Below are 21,359 nucleotides of genomic sequence, written 5' to 3' on the forward strand. Positions count from 1 at the left end.
TTACCGGGGATTGAACTCAGGTCCTTGCGCTTGCAAGGCAAGGCAGGCCACCGAACCGCTGAGCTAAATTCCCCGACCCTCTTGTGATGTTTTAAAAATTCTAGTTTTCTAGTAATCAATGAGGAGGACAATGGGCTCACCTTACTATTGTGAATGAGTCCTTGCAATTATGAAGTTGCACAGGTTGGGCAATTCTTCATAAATTAGAACACATACACTGAACAAGTCTTCATAAATTAGAACACATATACTGAACAACCAACCTAAAAATTAATCCAAGCCTATAAATAACCCCTATTGTTTGACCTTATAATCAGCACTCACCCATCACCTAAATATCTTGCTATGTAAAACAATGCAAATTAACCACAGTGCAATATTTAAGTCTTCTTACTAGTAATGTAAAATTTAATAAGGTAATAGTTGAATGATTGTTAGAGAACTGCTTCAAAAAAAGTCCAATGACCTATGTAAGGTCATATGTGGGTTTGATTACAGAAACTAATAAAGTGTTCTCTAAATAATGAAAAAAAGAATATGATAAGACTATAAGAGCAAGAAGCAATTTAAATATGTTCAGGGACCATTTTCATCTCCAGAATTATGGATTATTTTAATGTTTCATCATTGCCTTTTCTCTTTTACTTTCCTTTTTAGTTTTATTTTAGGATTCCCTATTTTTAATGTTCATACAGAGATTTCTTTAACGGAAATACCAAATAGTTTCTTTGGTGTGAAAAACTACTAAAAGTACACAGGATCCTAATGACATAATTAATAATGTGAAATAGGAAGTAAAGGGCTAAAGGTGTAGGGAAAGTGGGAAGGGTGGGGGAAAGATAACAAGGGAGAGGAAAAAAAAATATGAGAAACTGAAAAATGGAAATAAAGTGTTTGTAAATGGGGAGGGGAAGAGGGGGTGAAGGGAGGGCAGGGACAAGGGGAAAAAATGAGAATCAAGACCTATTATGTAAAGGTACAGAATCCCAATGATGAATGTAACTGCATTGTATACCTAGATTGTACCAATAAACTCAATTAAAAAAAAAAAAAAGTCCAATGACCTATTGGCCCTTCAGAACAGACTAAGTTCACCTCAAAAAGTAAAAAAGAACCTAGGAAAGTAACTAAAATCCTTGAACTTTTTTTTCTTTTTCTTTATTTGCCAAAGGACTATTATAAATGATTCCCTGTCAAATTAGGCAACAAAAGGTGTCATTTTATACTATGTAATTTTGTGGAAAAAATGACATTCCCCCAAAACCAAATTCATCCTCTAAGAAATTTTATGCACAGCAGTGATGGTAAACTAAATTTTGTTAAGAATAGAGTAAATCTCCTAATTAATTGTTGGTTCTGTTTCAAGATAAAGTCATAATTTCCCCTTTGTTACTTGGTATAGAATTTAGATTCACGAAGTGATCTTTTTCCCTAAGTATGCTCAAGTAAAAATGCAGGAAATAAAAAATAACAATGATTATTTGTTGCCTTGCCAAAATAATATATATATTCGTAAGATAGAGAACAGATTTGATAAATTGCCACATACGCCTCACTTTTACAAAAGCAAAACAGAAAATAATTCTAACTCCTACTTCCAAGCTTTATAAACCAATTTTTCCATTAATTTCATTTTCTTTAAGGCAACACTGAGTATCTTCTCTTTAGGTATGTAGAATATATTAAACTCCATCACTTTCCATACCAGCACAAACTTTAACAATCTTTAGGTAAAAAAGTAAAAGTGCATACATCAATGAATAGTTTTAGTTCTTCACACTCTTTTTAGCAAATCTGAGAGTGGCAATTTCTAAATTTATCCAGGGTTATCATTAACATTTGATAGTTTTTTGGCCTTTAAGTTGGTTTGAACTACTAAAATAAGGGCTACATAGAATATGATAGGAGCAATACAGTATTTGAAGAATAACACATTATTTTAGTGTCTATCATACATGCCTTAGTGGTAAATTTGAAAGCTGTGAGTCAGATGAAACACATACACATACACACACCCCTAATAATAAGCCAATCTTATCCATGGTAAAACAGAGAAATAATCAGAATATTTAGTTTCAGAAACTAGTCTATGGATGAGTAGAATAGCACTGGCTACATTAAATTTTACAGTATCCTTTACCCAAATCCTAGCAAAGAGATAAAGATCAGGTGAATAAATAAAAAGGAAACTTAGGGAAAACCAGAGAACAAAATAAGATTCTATTCACTGCTTAAATGTTCTTCCTACATTCAAACATGAAATATAATCCTTAAGGTCTAAGAAATTAGACTCTGATCCAGGGAATTCCCACTTGGCTTAATCTTTTAACTTCCCTAAGCTTCTAACCACATCTACCTTCTTCCATGGCTGGTGCAATAGACAATTACTACCTCTTTTATGTTCAATGAGGATCACACATAAATAAATATATTCCTTCTTCAATGAGATGCCACAGATAGTGAATGAATAAAATACCAAAACATGGGTAATTTTATCTTTTATATTTTTCAATCTTTGGTCAAGTAGAAATCAAACTGAAATAAAAAGGCCTCATGCCACAAACCATATGTCCTGAGAAAATTAAATTCTTTAGTTATGTTGGCTTCCTCATCTGTAGAATAAGAAAGTTGAAGTAATTATTAAAATGTAGTATCTGGAGATATAATCTAGAATTTCTGAATTTATAAAAGTTGTGTTAAGTTACTTAATTGCTCTTTTAAGGGAGTGGTAGCAAATACCTTTTCTAATTTTTTCCACTTGATAAATCATTTACATTTTTTCCCCCGATACTGTACGTAACAGGGTCCAACTCCAGAACCCTCTGCCTCTCACATTATTGAGAACTTGCGCAGAGCCAACTAGGAGACCACCACTGGTGATGAAACCACCATTTCCGCCTTCAACGAACTTAAAGACTAGAAAATGAACACACACACACACAAAGTAATACAAGGCACAAAGCCAAAACCAAGAGATGCGTATTCTAAGAAACACTGCATCACTTTTGGCTGGGAAGGCTGGATCTTTAGCACTACTACTTGGACAAAATGGGAAGAAAGGGCATTCCAGGCACAGGAAAGACAAATACAAGAACAGCCGTATTTACGTAATTATGGAACAATTCCTTTACTATGGCCTGAAACTGGAATTAACAAGAGATGAGACTTTTTGTAAAGGCTGGGACTTGGGCCATGGAATACCTTTTTAAAAGCCCAGCATATGAATTTAACATGAAAAAGAAAGTTCCGGTGATAAACTTAGGAGTACCCAGATTTGGGTAAACAAGAAAACAGAGGCTATTTCCACCAGTGTTCTCTGTCTCTATCCACAGAAGACTCTAAATCTTTTTTTCCGCAATAAATAGAAAGCATGAGTACATTTAAAAAATAAAAAATCTGGCTTGGACATGACAAAATAGTTATCTTAGGAATGGTTAAAAATCATCAGAAATGAGGGGCCAGGGATGTAGCTCAGCAGCAAGTGCGAGATCCTGAGTTTGAGCCCCAGTACACTCCCACCCTACCAAAACTTGTCAGAAATGTATAGTATTTAATCTTAGGATTCCATGACACTCTTATTCATCGCTTAAAATAATAATCTATACAATCATTTTGGAGAATTTTGCAACCACACCAAAAGCCTAGATACCATAACCTATCAATTTGGAAATAATCATAAATAAGTATATTCAATTTATTAATGTTAGCACTGTTTATAGTTGCAAATCTCTAGGGGCACCTTATTTATTTTGAATTAATAATATATACTGAGAATTACTGCAGTCAGTAATGTAAAATATTTTTAAAAGTGAAAGATTTTTCCCTATTTTGTGGTGGAAGGAAAGGTTACACAACTAAATATGCTGATAACCACCCCAACACATACACACACCCTGTTAAAAATATACCCAACCCATTTTGTGTGATGTTTGTTCTTCTATATATCTTCTAAATTTTGTACAGCATATACATATAGTACCACCCTACAAAACCAAAATCTAGAAGAAATATCTAACAATATTTCTGCATGTAGGTTTTTCTCTAACTTTTGCCAAGTTATCTTTATCCAACTGATCCAGTTTTTAGGTTCTTGTCCAAACCAATCTTCCAAACTTGTTATGATTTATCACTCTACCTTCTAAAGGCTATTTTACTTCCTTTATAATAAAATTCAAACTCAATATCTTCTGCAATCTGACCCACAGAATCTTTTCATAAGAACCAGAGAACCTAACCTCAAAACTGGAACCCCACAAATAATGGAAACAAGGAAACTAAGACTAAAAAATAAAAATGCTGTTTCTTATCCTGGCCTAAATCAAAAGTATATCAGAACTGAGACTTAAAGTCCTACATTACTTTTTCCCTATTTTGTCTAACTATAAGAGGAATTATACCAGGATGCTTACTATACAGATTGTCAGGCTCTATAAAATCTGTGTGGTTACGATCACAGGAATCTGTATTTTTTAATACATGAGAGGGGTTTGATGGGAGGGCAGGGACATGGGGAAAAATGAGAACCAAGATTTGTAAAGATGCAAGATCCCAATGATGAATGCAACTGTACTGTATACCTAAAAAGTACCAAAAAATTCAATGAAAAAAAGAAAGAAAAGAAACACGAGGTGATTCCTATTCTGAGAAGTTTGAGGGAACCTGACCTAGATCTTCCAAATCTTCTAGGTTTTTTGACCACATCAATCTTATCTTTCTACTACTGTCCCATGTATCCTTCTCGCTGGAAAGTTTTATTCACTGTCTTATCTTTTTTAGGGTTTACATCATTCTACCACCCATCCACTCAAATGATCAAGCCTCCCTTGATCCAAGTTTTCCACCTAACCTCACTAATCAAATAACATGTAAATTTCATTAAGTATTCTGCTAAGGAACCATAGAAAATATGAATAAAAGAATACAAATTGTTAAATACTGGTCTTAACCTAAAGAGATCAGATGTCTTTAAAAATCTGGCCCTAAATACATTTTTTAAATTTACATAAACCCTATCTCAGGTTCTTTGTACTGTCATATCCTTTAAAATGGCAGCTTTGGCTTGTCAGTGATTTTCAATTTACATTTTACTCTATAAATCTACAATGTTAAATGAGCTGGTAAGAAAATACTAAAATGCAATTTAGCCACCCAGACAGAAACAAATGAAGTTAGTTTACTGACCAAAAGAGCTAAAGACAAGTACTTGAAAATTATTGTACTATTCCACTTATATACAAAGTGAGGCTCCCAAGAGATATCCAATAGTATAAAACTGTGTATTTTATATCTAAAAATAATTAGTGAAATATAATCTCCAATCAAACTTTCTTCTGTCTTAAGCATTCCTAAATTAGCCAACAAAGAACATAAGAATTATTAAATGGTCTAAGAAATACTGAGGTAATAAAGTGACTTTTCACCTATTTTTAAAGTTTGTATTTATTACAATATCACTTTTATCAAAAACTAGTGTATCCTCTCATCTTTCACTTTTAATGCTGACTGCTAAAAGAACAAAGAAATAAAAATTCTTCTCTTTAAAACCATAAAGATAAAACCTTAAAGGTATATTTTCTATTATTTGTGTTAAATATAAAAACCTTTCCTGTGCCTCAATATGAACTCATTTTTTTTTTTTTTTGGTACCGGGGATTGAACTCGGGTCCTTGCGCTTGCAAGCAGGCCACCGAACCACTGAGCTAAATCCCCAGCCCTGAACTCAATTTTAAACTCACCTTTTCCCTCACTTTCCTTTAGACAAGTTTTTAAAAAGGACATTGTAAAAATTACCATAATTAGCTAAAAATAGTGCTTTTAGAAAATTATTCTGATGCTAATAGTTGTTTTAGAAAGAAATAACATTTAAAGAATTAAACTTAAACATAACCAGAAAAAAAAATTCCTTGCATGGAATGTCTATTTAGACTACTTAAAAATAGCTCTAATAATTTTTAAGACAATTTACTGTGTTCAGATATATAATTTATCATCTCTTTATTAAAAATGGCATTTAACCATCTACACAAAATACTTAAATTATTCCTTCAAGTCAACATTTTGCCACTTACAGGCTTAAATTCTTACGCAATGATCCACAGAGATTTGAAAGGATCTGGGCTTTTAAGGGGGAGGAAAAGGGATCAAGATGACTGATTGGTTATTACAAGGACAAAGGTTAGTGAATTTAAACAGAGGCATGCATTTAAAACTACATGTTTGAACAATTTCAAGATAGATAAAAATATAATTAAAAGGCAGCTGCTAATTTTTAAGGGTTGAAGTCAGATTTAAATGGAAGTAAAGCTTACTGCAATGCAATTATCCTGCAACCTATAAACCTTTGGAAAGAACTATACCAAGTAAGCTTTTTAAAAAATAGTCATAGAAAATGTCATCATGGAACACAGTTATGTATATATTTATCACATCAAGGTGAACAACAAATGAAATGTTAGAGAACAAAATATTTCCATGGTAAGACTGAAAAGACTAAACCAAAGACCAGTGAAACAGAACAGCATGACATTTTCTAGTATACAACCAACTGTAAAAATAGAGAGAACTGTTTTTAATCCCTTTAGCCTTAAAATCTTTCATAGGTTTCACTTTCAGTCCCAAATGTATCTAAATTGTAAAGCTTACTCATAGAAATATATTGCTGGTTACACATAAAATGAATAAAAGATTAAAAAGCAGATATACCCTTGTCCTTCCAATTTTTCTTCTGACCGTCCATCTCTTGTCACAATCTGCCCTCCGGCTGTTATTATCAATTATACATACCAACAGAAAAGCTATAACTGCAAAAGTCTACCCTGAGACATGAAATATCCGTTTCCTCAATCAAAGTCTGCAGTCTCCTCTGCTGCACAACTGCAGCAGGGCTGAAGTCACCTGACGTCTTCTGGGTGTGGAGCAGTCTGACGCAGTGCAATCTGTAACTAGGCTACTAATACTCAGGCATTAATGCCTTCCTTCTATCTGTTTATTGTTCTAGTCATTTGCTTGTTGCTCATACCAAGTAAAGCTGCATTTGCAAGGGAAGGTGCAGGCTATTACAAGAAAAATAGGATTGTTCTTTCAACAGAGCTAAAAATTAAGTATCTGAAATGGACATAAAGCCATATACATTGGTTCCCCCGCCCTTTAACAGATGCCTGGATCATGGGTTTTCAGTTTCACTGAAACTCTTAAAAATCAACAATAACCCACTAAGATAAAAATGGACTGCTCCAAAGAAGGGTAAAAGCTTAAATTTCAAGCCTGAGAAACGTTCAGTCTTTTCTTACTCTCTTTAAGGATTAACACATTCAGCATCTTGCACCCTTATAAAGGCAGGAGCAGAGACTCAAAGCAAAATTGTTTACTGAACATATATTACTTAAACAGACACATATCATTTTCAGCAATCTTTTTCTTACAATTATAGAAATGCAAACATGTAGAAACATACTTACCATCTGCTCTAATTCAATCTTTCAATAATAAATACTTATTAGATAATGTGCAGATATTAATGTAACCTTAGCTTAGGAAGAAATATTCATGTGCTATAATTACATAATTTGCCTTGAGAAAATCAAAATTTTCTTTCTTTTTTTTATTTTGGTACTGGGGATTGAATTCAGCACTTTGCACTTGTGAGGCAGGTGGCAGCATCATTGAGCTAAATCCCTGGCCCTCAAAATTTGGATAAACCTAAAAATAACTCTATTAGGCCAGGCGTGGTGGTGCATGCCTGTAATCCCAGCACTCAGGAGGCTGAGGCAGGAGGATCACTGTGAGTTCAAGAGCAGGCTGGACTACATAGTGAGTTCCAGGTCAGTCTCAACTACATAGTGAGACACTGTCTCCAAAAAAAATTTAAAAAAATAAAAATAAATAAATATTTACAACATTTCCAAAATTTTGTTCACATTTATAAAACTGCAATTCAATGAAGAATATTATGTCTTTATTAATGGTCCACAACTAGTTTACCTGATGCTAGCGGTAAATACAAATCAGACAATATTTTAAACACATGGTATAACAAAATATTGTAAGATACATAGCCTCTGTAGAAAGGTATGTATCTTGAGACTAGATACACTGAAGTAGGGATTTTTTTCTAAACTACTATAAAACTATGGGTTACAAACTGCAAATTCCTTCATATCAGAAGTGGCCTAAGTACCAATGACTCGTTTCTTTTCCTGTCTGTTATCCAACTCCAATTTTAAACAAAGGAAAGTCATTTTTAAGAGTCATCTGTTATTCTCAGTTCAAGAGTTAATGTTTAACTTTAAGCTTTATTCACCAGACAGATCCATGCATATTTGAGAAATCTGTCACCAAGTCACATCCTGGCTGAAATTATGTGGCCTTTTCACACAACAGTTTAGAACCCTAAACTATTCAGTAAGTATAAAATACTTCCAAACAATACTTTCTAATGAGTCCCTTAACACTGAAGACCTGGGGCTAAAGGTATAGCTTAACGTGGAGAGCTTGCAGAGCATGCTCAAGGCCCTGCCTTTCATCCCTGGACTGCAAAAACACAAAACAAAACAAAGACAGAATAACAGCAACAAAAAACCTTAAAGGCCAATAAATACCATGCAAATGAAGTACTAAAAACAGCACTCAAACACTAGTTTCAATTTAGAGATTACTACTCTATTAGGAGAAAAGATTTCTGCAGAAAAAGCATTTAACATTAACATTACATCTTTTGTGTATTTGATTTCATTTATTTTTGCCAAGCATGGTGGCACGCACCTATAATATGAGCACCTAGAGGCTGAGACAAGATGATCACAAATTCCAAGCTCAATCTGGGCAATTTAAGGAGATCCTGTCTCAAAATTATAAAAATGAAGGAGATGTAGCTCAGTGTAAAGGTTCTGGGTTTAATCCTCAATACCTGACACAACATACTGAGAATGCCAAGAGTATGCAGTAATAACCACTCATCTAAACATTAAAAATAAGTGTCCTACACAGAATAAAAATTCAAAATAATTTAGCTCAGTGGTTCTGCTGCCTGCCTCACAAGTGCAAAGACCCAAGTTCGATCCCCAGTACAAAAAAAAAAAAAAAAAAAAAAAAAAAAAAAAAATCAAAAAATAACCCTTAAATTCATAAACATTTCAATCCTGCATGGTGATTTCTAGTTCTTTAATTTTCAGTCTTTGCAATGTAGGCTACTAAGTATGCAGGAAAAATTAGCTCATGGAAATCAACTGATATTTTGTCCATTTCATTCTCAAAGTCTTAAAACTAGAGTTGTTTTCAATTTGGTTACCTAAGCACAAAAGTGCTTAAATTTAAAAAGTTGATGTGACAAAATTTATACCTGCATAGTTTATGGATCCTATTTTCATCAAACCTCCATTGTAAGAGGTTAAGGGGGGAGCAATAAATCTATTTAAATTTTATCATTATTTTCTTCAAATATCTATATTTTAAAAAATGAAATCTTTTTTCAAGGATATTTTTCAAACAGAGCACCTACATCCCAACTTACAAAATGACACCTTGTTTGAGAGGACCTTATTTTCCTTTAGAAGGCTTCCAAAAGAGAAGCTACAGAAGACTTTTTTACTTTTTATGCAAATAAAAAAAAATATTGCCTAAATCCTGCTGCATTTTGGGAGAGGGGATGAGGAGAGGGTGAAAGTATCACTCTTTTTTTTCATCAGAAAATCAGTCTTACACAGAATTTTTGAAACAGAAGTTCAAAAGTTCATATTTAACAGCTTCCCACTGCTCAATATTCATTATCCCCAGTAGCCTTTCCTGAGCGCTACAAAAACCAAAGATAAAGATCTCTCCACATGTACCCCTAACTTTTACAAAGGTATGAGTAAATCATCTCCTACTAGAAAATTTAAAATTTCTAAATTCTAAATTGTGTGTGTGTGTGTTAGCTTGTACCCAACTAGCAGGATTTCAGAGGAGAACAGGCGGCAGGCAGTAAATAAGCCATATGCCTGCCCTGTTCAGCTTTTCCTAAGAAATCCCTCCTTTTCCATTTCTTTCCTCCTCCTACTGCCAAACTCCAGAAAAACTCAAATTTTTGTTTTGCCTTATTTTCTTTACCATGTTTAAAAACATGAAAAATAAGGTAGGAAAGTAGTCATTTGCATTGAAAGTGCTACTCTCTAAGTCAGATATAGCTGATGTACTGCTGTTCTTGATAGCAAAACTTTCTACTTCTAGCCACAAAAAGCAAACCTTTTAAAAAGTTAATATGAAACAATTATAGCTTCATAGTTTTGAACTTATTACAAACTTTATTCTGAGCTACACAAAGGTAAAAAAACATTCTTCATTACTGATAGGTATCAAGCAATTTAAAAACCCTACAGTATGTTGTAATATAATGCCCTCTATGGACTAAATTACAGCACTTCAACATTACTGAAATTAATCTAAAGAAATGGAGGAAAATTTTAATTTATAAAGTGAATGACATTAAAACTTAAAATGGCAGAAAAGTATTTTTGAAGTCTATTAACAATTTCACATCAGCTAAAATGAGTAATAAAATTTCTCAAAGTTGAAAGTGATACTTCAGAACTGAATAAATGCTCATGTTAACAATCTAAAATACAGTTATTCCTAAAGATTCAAAGCATTTCTAAATTCAGATTTCAAAAATTAAGTCATTAGGCTCTGAACAGACCTTCTAAAATTGTAAGTTTTCATTAAAATACAAAGGTTTGAGAAAATCTTGTCATTCCAAAACGTTTGTAATACCATGATTCAATCATTTGATACGAGACCAAAATTCAAAATTGATAATAAAAATCATTTTAAAATTATTTATAAGTGTAAAGCACATATATGTAGCACTAAATCTCTCTGCCCAACTGAAAAAACTACATTCCATATGGTCAGTTATAAAGTATTCCAGAGAACTGATTTTCTGTTAACACTAGATGGCACCAACACTCAGTCTACTGTTGACTCCCTGACAGATGACAGGTATTCTCAATTTTCTGGCCCTTCCATAGAATTGTTGCCTGGCACCAGAGAATTAAATCAGAGTATAACAAGAAAACAACTCCACCAAAAAACTGACATATAAAACAAAATAATCTCTGGCCAAAATCTATAATCAATTTTAAATAGATCAAAATTAAATGTATAAATTAAAATCATAAATAATAAAGACATAGATTTGTAAAAAGTGAAAATGTACCCCAAATGTAATGAAAAATCAAAACCTTTTAGAAACTTGAGGGAAAACTGTAAATTGACAAGAGTTTACATTATCTATCTATCTATCTATCTATCTATCTATCTATCTATCTCATAAAAACCAGGGGAAAAATGGCCTAAATTTTAAAGTAGGCAAAAGGTACAAAAAACCAAAATATAGCCAATATATGGAATATGTTCACTTCACCAATAATTAAATATTAAAACAGCAAGATACCACTGTTTCATCTCAAACTGGTAATGGATTGGTGTTTTGTTTTGTTTTTTTAAAGAGACCTCCCCTGCCCCACCCCATCAAACTCAGGACCTTTTGCTTTTTTGCCACGCAGGCACAGTGCCACTGTGTTACATCCTCAACCCTCACACTGGTAATGGTTTTGTGAAAATACCAACCATAAATTTCAGGAAACATACCTAAGAAGTGAAGAAAAAAAAAAAAAAAAAAAAAAAAAAAAAAAAGCCGGGCATGGTGGCACATACCTATAATCCCAGCACTCTGGGAGGCTTGAGGTAGGAGGAGGTCTACAAATTCAAGCCCAACCTGGGCAACTTAGTGATTTAGGAGAATGTTATCTAAAAATAAAGAATATAAAAAGGGCTGAGGACATAGCTCAATATAAAGGCCCTAAAAGGAAGAGGGAGGAAGTTAGTTTCTGAATTTTATGTAACTTGGGAATGTTAACTAAACAAAAACAGTATCAACTGGTGATGGTAAGAAAAAGGTTTTTTGTTACAGGGTGAAATTGGTACAATTTTTCTAGTGGCCAACTTCTGTCAAAACTCAAACATGTTCATATCCATTAACCTACAATTTTATATCTAGTAACTGTGAAAAAGAATTGCTATGTAAAATATTTGTAAATATAAAAAAATTAGTAGCAACAACAGTATTTATAAATAAAAACAATCTGACAACAGCAAGCTAAGTATATCCATACTAAAGAACCCAAAGCATTATAAAGTATGCAGAATGTTTAAAGAAATGGAAATGTTTGCATTGTATAAAATACTGCTAAAAACTTTTAAGCATATAAGCATTATTTAGAACATTATCCCAACTTAGTAAATACTTATACTAATTAAGTCCACATATATTGAAAATAAGCTAGAATATATTCTAAAATATTCATGATAACATCTGGGCAACATTTTAAGCTTTTCCATCTTGCTGCTTTTCTGTATTTTTACAATGTGTACACTGAGCACAAATCCGAGCAGCTGCCTTGACTTCACCAACAATAGGTCCTTGAGAGAAATTCCTAGCACTAAAATTACCAAAAAATTCTCCCAAGAAGAAAAAGACTGGATTAGAATTAAGAGTCTGCAGTAAAAATGCTCAAAATTTATTTATGTGATTAGTAAAGCACACTTCTGGGTCCATCTGGGTACTGATCTTGTGCACTGTAGACATGATATGAGTGTTTAAAATAAAAAGCTTATTACAGTAAGACATTACCAAGAATTATGGGATGACTGTGTTTGAAGCAACAAGGGGGAGTATTCTGAGGAGGATTAATGGCAGTGTGTCTTACTGCAATGCATTTTTAAAATTAAACATTCATCATATTTTTTATCACATGTGAAATATTCATGGCAATTCTATAAAATAAAATATTACAGTGTGTCCTCATCTAACTTATTCAATGGATCTGGCATTGTGCAACTTCTGGCTGTTCCCCAAAGTCAAATAACTATAAAAGCTAAGTATTTTTAAATCAATTCAGGATATCAAGGCAGCCACAACAGCACAACTATAAAACACAAAAGAAAACTTCCAGAGCTGCTTCTGAACATGCAAGAAAATAAGTGTGTCTAAAGCAAGGGGGATTATTTTGAGAAGGATTAATGGCAATGTGTCTTTTACTGTATCAGATGTTTTGAAATTTAAGCATTCAGTTTATTTTTTAACTGGTCTATGGCCCATCCTCTCTGGCAATGTTACCCTGTGCTCTGCATCTTAGCTTCCACTGTTTTGAGCAGCTTTCCTCCTACAAGCCCTCCTGCCATACAGTTTCTGCCTTGAAGCCAGTCAGCCACAGACTGATCCCTCTGAAAGTGTGAACCAAATCAACCTCTCCTCTTTAAAGTTGTGGGTATCAGGTATTTTGCCCGAGTGATGGGAACAGTGACATAAATAAGGATCGTAATCAGAAAAAAAGTATTGGATCAATGTAAATTTATGAAGTGAACAGCTGTACTGTTACAAAATTTGAACTATTTAGGGGCAAAATGCCAAAGGCAGATTCAAATGGTTCAGAAAAAACAAAGATGTATTTATGTATCCAGAGAAAAGATAAATCACAAATGGTGAAGCAAATGGGATAAAATGCTATGGGTGATTTCAGATGAAGGGTCTTGAATTATATTTATATTTTCCCAACTTTTTGGTAAAAACTGAAGTTATCCCAGCTTTAAAACAAAGTAAAACAATCCGAAATAATACCATCAGTTTTTATTCTGCTTAATTCCAGTCAAAGATAATTTAGCAACTAGCTTGAAACAAAAACTCTCTAGCATAGAATGGTTTTTCAGGTTAGTTCCAAATAAACCTGAAAGTTTCTTTGCAATTAGTCACACATGGTGATTCTGCAAATCCATCCATGTGCCTAAATTCAAGGGAGTCTGTTCAGATACTGACCATAGTTTCCATCAAAACAGTATCTCAAAAACTTTCATCATCTATATATAAATAACAAGTCTAAAGGTTTGTTTACTCATGTTTGCTATCTATAACTTACACAAAACCACCTACAATGGAGAACCAACCTCTTTTTCCTTACCATGTGTCAAGTGTTCTACTCACAGCTATTATACACTCATATCCCTAAACTGTCATGCCTATGCCAAATAGATTCCATGCATCATCTGACAAAAACATTTCAATTATTATGTAATAGTGCTGCCTGTCAGTTAACTATTCTTTTCAGAAGTTTCACACCTTGGCCTATACACAGTATAATAGAATACATTTATGCAAGAATTAGAGTATTTTACCTTATACCTTTGTTAAAGTGAGTGGGAAACTGAAAAACTAAAGGTCCAATAATATATTTCAAACAAACAAAAAAAAAATGGAAAAACAAAACTATAAACCTTTAGCCAAGATTTTCAAAACATTAAACAGAGAACTATGAAATGCTGGGCCTAGATAATTAAAAACTGCCTCTAAACAATGAGGTATAGTGGCAGAGAAAACAATGGATATTGATTACAAAGAAAAATCAGTGTACTTTGATGTTAAGCATATAGTTCTTACAAACTCCATTATGAATAGAAGGTATAAGACTAATATTCATTTTTCCTTGTCAAGTTTTACTTCCAAAAATTAAGTGACAAAGTATGTATCCTAATACTTTGCTCATCTCCCTTACAAAATCCATCTTCCCAAAATTAAAACTGAATTCTGCCTACAAAATGTCATTTTAAGAAACAAAGTGAGCAAGTCTGAGATAATCAATAACCTGAGGAAATTAATATTTTATAACCTAATTAATACCTATCAATGTTTTTAATGTTTAAAGGTATACACAGTAATAATTTAAAACATCCTAAGTATATTATAATTAGGGATGTTACAAAGTTTTCAGGCCATCTGAGAACACAGTCTCCCTTCAGTATATCTTGCTTCAGTACACTCCTGGGAAGATAAGAAAATGCCTTTTACCCATATAACATGTTCAGCTATGTCCTTATAAATCTGCCTCCACCACTAGAAAGTTACACGAGGACAGGACTTTTGTCATTTTTGTCTCCCCTGCCAAAAAAGGTCTAGCGTAGGGCTTGACATAAGCATGCTAACAGAACTATTCACCTGCTTTTAACACATGCCTGTTAATTATAATTAAGTCAAGGGAATTATAAAGTTGCAAAAACCTAATCTAACCCCATTTCTTTTACAGAAAAAACAAAATCTAGAACGATGAAATGACTGTCAAGTGTTACAGCCAAGAGTAGAACTCATGTTGCCATATTGTTTCTATTATGCCAACATTGAGCTTCTGTCCCATGACTTGTACGATTCACGCATTTTGTGCACCCAAATAATTTCCTATTCCCTATTGAGCTTCCTTAACAGTTAATATCAAAAGGTTGAACAATAAAAAGATAATGCTTAAGGAGATTGAAATGCTAATTATCCTGTTTTGATCGCTGCATATTGCATGTATTTACTAAACTGTTACACTGTATCCTAGGTAAGTATGATTACATGTCACCTAAGATTTTTTTTAAATCAAAGAGAAGTTTTTTAAAAAGATTGTGTAAAAAGTCATAAATAACTCTTAGAGAAAAGGCATAAATATTTCCTAAAATGAGAGTGCCCAAGCATTGATAATACTTTCTTCAGCCATACCTACACTAAGTCTTCAAAGGCACTGCACCTATTCTTCCCTTAATGCTGACCTACCAGGCTCTAGATCCCTAGGTTTAGCAAAATCAATCTAAGAAGCAGCTGACTACTGAAATTCCTAAAAGCTTCTATCTACCAGAGGACTGCTAGCTTTAACTTTTAAGAGGCAGTGAGTGCTGGGGCAGGGAGATTTCACAGGCATTTCAAAACTGCTCACATCTGTGCTTCGCCCTGGTCTTTACCTATACATTTTCATCACCATCCTGCACTAAGCTTCCAACATATTCTTCCATTTCCCCCGTCAAATCATTCTATTGTGCTGTTTGAAACCTTCATTCTATTGTGAATCTGTTCTCCTAATGGTCATTATTGGACATTTCTGCCATCATCTCACCTTCACTAAAACCTGGCTCTTCCTTGAAGATAGTGGTTTCCCTGTAGGACATCTAAATGGTATAAATACAGGGTTCTTATTCTCTTATATTCTACATACCTGGGAAGAGGGAGCATGTCAGTACCCTCTGCTTACCAAGGTCCTTCCAGACTATTACTTTCAGAGCCCTTCACTATTCAGCTATGTCACTCTATTCTTTCTTATTGCTCATATTCTATTCTGTCAGTTGCCAAGACACTACCTAACTCTTGTTCCTATTTCCTAATCATCTTACCCATTTGAAATACTGTCAACATCACGGGAAACACAAATGTCATGTGAAATGCAATTTAACCTCCTTGGCCTCATAGTTTACTTGACCTCACCTTTAGTAATCTTCACCCAACTCCACAGTTGGCCATGAGCCAAACCTTGGCTATTTGAGTATAATCAACCGAAACTCTGTATTGCTCCAAAATTCTAAATTTAACATCCAATTTGTCTACCTACTCACACACACTCACAATCCTATTTTGACCACAATATTCTAGCAGTCACATTTTGTTCCAAATAACCTAACAAATTAAATTCCAAGACCTAATATGGACCTCGAGTTCATGGATTTTCTACTTTCCACCTATCTGTCAACTCCCTCTTCATTTCCTCTACTTACTACTCATCCCTTCCAACTACTTTTCAGTTATTATCCTCAACTCTCTGGACTTACTGTCCTTTCACTAGGCCCACCACAACAGAACACAAACAATATAGCAATTTGCTTTGTCTGAACCCATATCCAAGCTGTCTAGGATATAAAAAAGCCACCCTACCACACAGATCACCTTTCATCCTTGACTAAGCTCTTAATATAATGCTTTGACTCTCTGGTCAGAAAATATTTCATGTATCTATTCTACGTAAGTATATTCCAGTTCTTTTTCAGCAAACAACCTAACAAACTCCTTCAAAGAATAAACACTAACCACCCAACAATTTCCTCAACTTCTAGCCATAAAACTTTAGAAGAATCAAGGCCTACACTTTCCATTTACTACAAAGCAGTTTCCTCTTTAAGGCTCCTCAACCTGAACTCTGGAGCACTTCTCATCCCCCTTGGAAATCTCTTCATATCAGACTTTCTCTCAAAACAAACAAAAACCCTTCATCAATTCCATACTAACTCTCCTTCCTACTTGCTAACTTGATTCTGTGTTCTCAAATTTAAGAGTTGTCAACATTTAGTGTCCATTTGCTCTAGTCCCATTTAGTCTTTGGTTTTAACTATGCCCATATATTACTTGCTATTTTTATATTAACACCCTCCTTTTTTTTTTAAACAAACTTCAAGCATTAATGCAACTCTCTAGTATTTAATGTTGACCACATCTTTCACTGTTAAAGCTTCCTTTTCTCTTGCTTCTCCTTAGTTCCTATCTGTGGCTTTCATTTCTTTTTTTTTTTAATGGAGTTTATTGGCACATTTTAGGTATATAGTACAGTTACATTCATTATTGGGATCTTGTACCTTTACATGACAGGTCTTGGTTCTCATTTTTTCCCCTTGTCTCTGCCCTCCCCCTTCACTCCCTCCTCCCCTCCCCATTTACAAACACTTTATTTCCATTTTCTATTTTTTCACTTATTACCCTTCCCCTACAATTTCTATTTTTAAGTCAATAGCAAATACACATGTACAGCCAAGATCTCTCTCAAGAGCTTGATTTTATATATATTCAGTATCTCACAGATATCCCCATATTAATGTAAATTAAAGTGAATTTTCTTTTACCCTCTCCTTTTAAACCCATTTTATTTTCTCATGTTTCCTGTCTCAGTTTCTCATACTGCCATCCATGCATGCACATGCCAGGAATTATCCTGGAATTATCTTTGACTTTTCCCTTTATCCTTCATGTTCATATCTTCAAATACCAAGTCTCCATGTTAACCTTTATCACCTGAATGATCATTATCTCCTTTCTTAATACAGCAACTATTTCTAAAATGGTCTGATGATAGCTAGTACTATCTCCAATAAATAAGTCTACTCAGCTACATAATAGCTACAGTGTTAATAGAAAAAAGTCAAATTAGAATACTAAATAAGAAGTGTGTGCAAATCACTTTATACATAAAGTATGTGTAAAGTCAAAAGAAAAAAACGGGGAGGGCTGGGGATTTAGCTCAGTGACACTGCACCTGCCTTGCATGCACAAGGTCCTGAGTCCGATCCCCAGGAGGGGATGGGTGTGTGAAAACTGAAACTTTTCAGAAGAATAATAGCATACTTTTCATTTATATTTTCCTAAATAAGGCCAAAACGAGTATGCCCAATTTTATTACTTCTCACTGAAAAAAATAATAAAAGTAATAATAGTAAAAGTATGCTTTGGAATGAAGATAAAAATAAAATCTCTTATCTGCATGCTATCATAATACACTGAAAAGATATTGAAACCCATTCTAACAAAAATTTTTTTCTAGTTCCACGGTGCAATATTAAAGTTACTAACAATTGTGTGGAAAAGTTAAAAGCAAAAGTGAGTGATGAGACCAAGAAAAGTAGAAAAAGCACTAAAACTTGTAAGTGACACAGTGGTAAAGAATTCTAATCAATATAATGTATTAAGACACTACAAATGTAATGTACAATACATAATGTAGTGACATGAAAGCATGAAATAGTGCATACGTTGATTACCTGATGTTTTACTCAGCTCTGCTGAAAATATAGCAGATGGTGATCTGTTCTCTTTTTCTGTATCAGAAGGAAGTTTTTTCTCTGCTTCTTTCATAAGAACTTTGGGTTTAATTGTGCTTCCTATCTCTGTTTGAGTTGCCAAAGGAGAAACTTCTGGAGGCAGTAAAGGAACCTTTGATATGTCAGATCTATCTTTGCAAAACTCATCTGAGCCAAGGATTTTATCTTCATCTTTAGGATGTATGTTCTTGAAAGAAAGATCATGGGGCATTACTGAGCATAGCAATGACCCAGCTCTATCACTTTTGTGGGATACTTCTAGGTTAGTGTATTCACTGGCTAATTTAGAAGAATCCATTTTAGAGCTGACTAATGTGGGAAATTCATCTATAATCTCAATTGGAGATGAATCTGAAAATGTTTCATTTTCTCTTGCATTTGCTTCCTTAGAAATAAGTAAGTCATCATCTGAGTAGACTGAAGTATCAAGCTCCTCCATCTGTAAAGGAATTTTCTCCTTTCTGGTCAATAATGAAACTTCATCAGGTGATAGAGTATTTTTCATAGTATCTAAATTAGGTTGAAAAGATTCCAAATATGGCTTTCCCCCTTCAGGTGGTAAAGCACTGAGTTTTCCCACATTTTCTATTTCTATCGATTGAGATGAAGTTTCTGCAAGATTTTCTTTCATGAGCATCACAGCTTCATCCTGTTTTTGTGGAACTTCAGGTATTGAGTCATCACTAAATAGGTCAACTGGTTCAGAATCAGGTGAGGAATCTTCAACAAGCTCAGAATGATCAGAGATTGGCTTTTCAACTTTTACTATTTCTGAATAGTTGGAGAAATCTGGATTTGGTTCAGCAGAGAGCTTCGTTTCTTTAATTAAATCACATGCAATAGATATATAAGGCGCTTCTGTTTCCTGAACAGCTGCATTAATACTTTCAGGGTCTTTAATTTCTTCCATTATTCCTGATACTTTTTTTAGTGATACATTCATGGCCTCTTCATATGGTGGAGGATTTTCAGGGTCATGTTTTATGCTCTCATAATTAACTGGAGGAGCTTCTAACGGTGATGAACTGGGCTGTGCCACAGAAGCACCAGCACTAGGAACTAGAGAATTTAATGGTGCTTCCATAACAATGTCAGGCAAAACTGGTGAAGGAGTAGCTTCAGATTCTTCAAATGAAGGGCAAAGCTGTGCTACAGGGTACAGTGAATCCTGCACAGCTTCTGATGTTTGCACCAAGTCCATTTTTGTTTCATAAGCAGCTTTTGTACCCACAGCTTCATTAAATTCACTCTCACAAGCTTCTTGTACTAAATCTGGAGTTAGTCCTTCAGGCATGTTTGCCACCACTTCATCAGTCACCTTTGATAAATTATCTGTTGTAACATAATCTGTCTCAGAATCTTGTGTTGCCACAAGGAAAGGGTTTGATGTTTTGGTGCTAGTCTTCTCTGTTACAATTTGGGCCTTTTTTTCTTCGATTTTTTTCTCATCAGTCTTATTTTCTGAAGTATGATCTTCTAACAAAGGAAAGACAGTTGTTGCAATGCTCTCAGTTGCTGTTGGGTTAAAGGGAGCACATGTGATATATGCTCTTGAACTGTCTTTTACAGCTTCTGGTGTACTGGGAAAAGAAGCATCATCGTTACTGCTTTCACTATCATTTTCATGATTTGTTTGCTCAAGGCTATCTGCAAAACCTTTCTTATCCACTTTACTTTCCAATTTGCTTTCTATATTACCCCTAGCAGCCAACACATTCCTATCTCCCTTAAAAGTATCTCTGACTTCCCATACTTGCTCAAATGGTTTGAAGTCTGCATATTCCTCCCGCAAAGGTGCTTCTACTGCAATTCCCATTTCATAACTGTCCTTTGTTTTTTCTGGTGATATGCCTCTTTCCTCTTCTTTAACCAATTTAGAAAGTGCTACAGGTGATTGTTGTTGATTACGAAGAATGATATTACTAACTAAATCCTCCTTTTCATCTTTGTTCTTCACAACTATTTCTTCCTTAGGATTTTCTACTAATATGGCAGATTCTGCTTTTGGAGTGCCACTCAATGATGATCCCATTACTGAGTATTCTAATTCTGAACGTTTTGTTAAATCTCTATCTACAAATGGATTTTTTGCCTTCTCTGAGAAATCTTTAGAAGCTTCACTTAAAGTTTCTCGAAGTGCTCCTTCCATGGGAGATACTGCTGGTAAGTCACCAAGGTATTCATGTTCTTTAAAAGAAGCAGTTGAGAGAGGAGACAGAGAAGGAAGAGAAGCGGCAGTTTCAAGCAGGACAGATGGGAAATCTTCTTGACCAGCCGAAACAGTGTTACCTGGCTGCTCCTTCAAGTCCATAATTTTTTCTGTGGCCATGGACAGAAAGGAAAGTTAGAGAATGCCAGTGTTCTTAAGAGTTAATGCAAGTTTTATGACAGACTCATAAAACAGTATTAGTAAAGACTTACTTCTTCACTAAAATGAAATGTTAATAGCATTTAACTAATAAATTTGAGAATTTTTCTGAATATTGAATTTGAGTATTTTTCTGAAAATAGTCAATAAATGATATGCATGGCTACTGAATAGCATTTTGACTGTAGTTAATAATGTATATTTCAAAAGCCAAAAGAATATTAAATATTCTCATAACAAAGAAGTAAAAATATTTGCATTGACAGGTACACTAAAGTCTGATTTGCTCAACTATATATAT

The 21,359-nt window shown here is 34.0% G+C and overlaps 1 protein-coding gene across 2 annotated transcripts in view; it reads right to left on the bottom strand.

Moving 5' to 3' along the window:
- The window catches only part of Rtn4 (reticulon 4), a 63,762-nt gene that overhangs the window by 22,536 nt on the left and 19,867 nt on the right, over nucleotides 1–21,359 (bottom strand). Inside the window, exon 3 of one of the 2 annotated variants that reach the window (XM_010615840.3) lies at nucleotides 18,631–21,009. In XM_010615840.3, coding sequence (XP_010614142.1) covers nucleotides 18,631–21,001 — 2,371 coding nt within the window. In that variant the 5' untranslated portion in view covers nucleotides 21,002–21,009. Of the gene's footprint in view, nucleotides 1–6,702; nucleotides 6,938–18,630; nucleotides 21,010–21,359 lie in introns of those variants that run through there. The other variant, XM_010615841.3, reaches the window with a different exon arrangement.

The sequence above is a fragment of the Fukomys damarensis genome, unplaced genomic scaffold, assembly GCF_012274545.1.
Source record: "Fukomys damarensis isolate Sample0158 unplaced genomic scaffold, DMR_v1.0_HiC HiC_scaffold_2, whole genome shotgun sequence".
Taxonomy (NCBI): domain Eukaryota; kingdom Metazoa; phylum Chordata; class Mammalia; order Rodentia; family Bathyergidae; genus Fukomys; species Fukomys damarensis.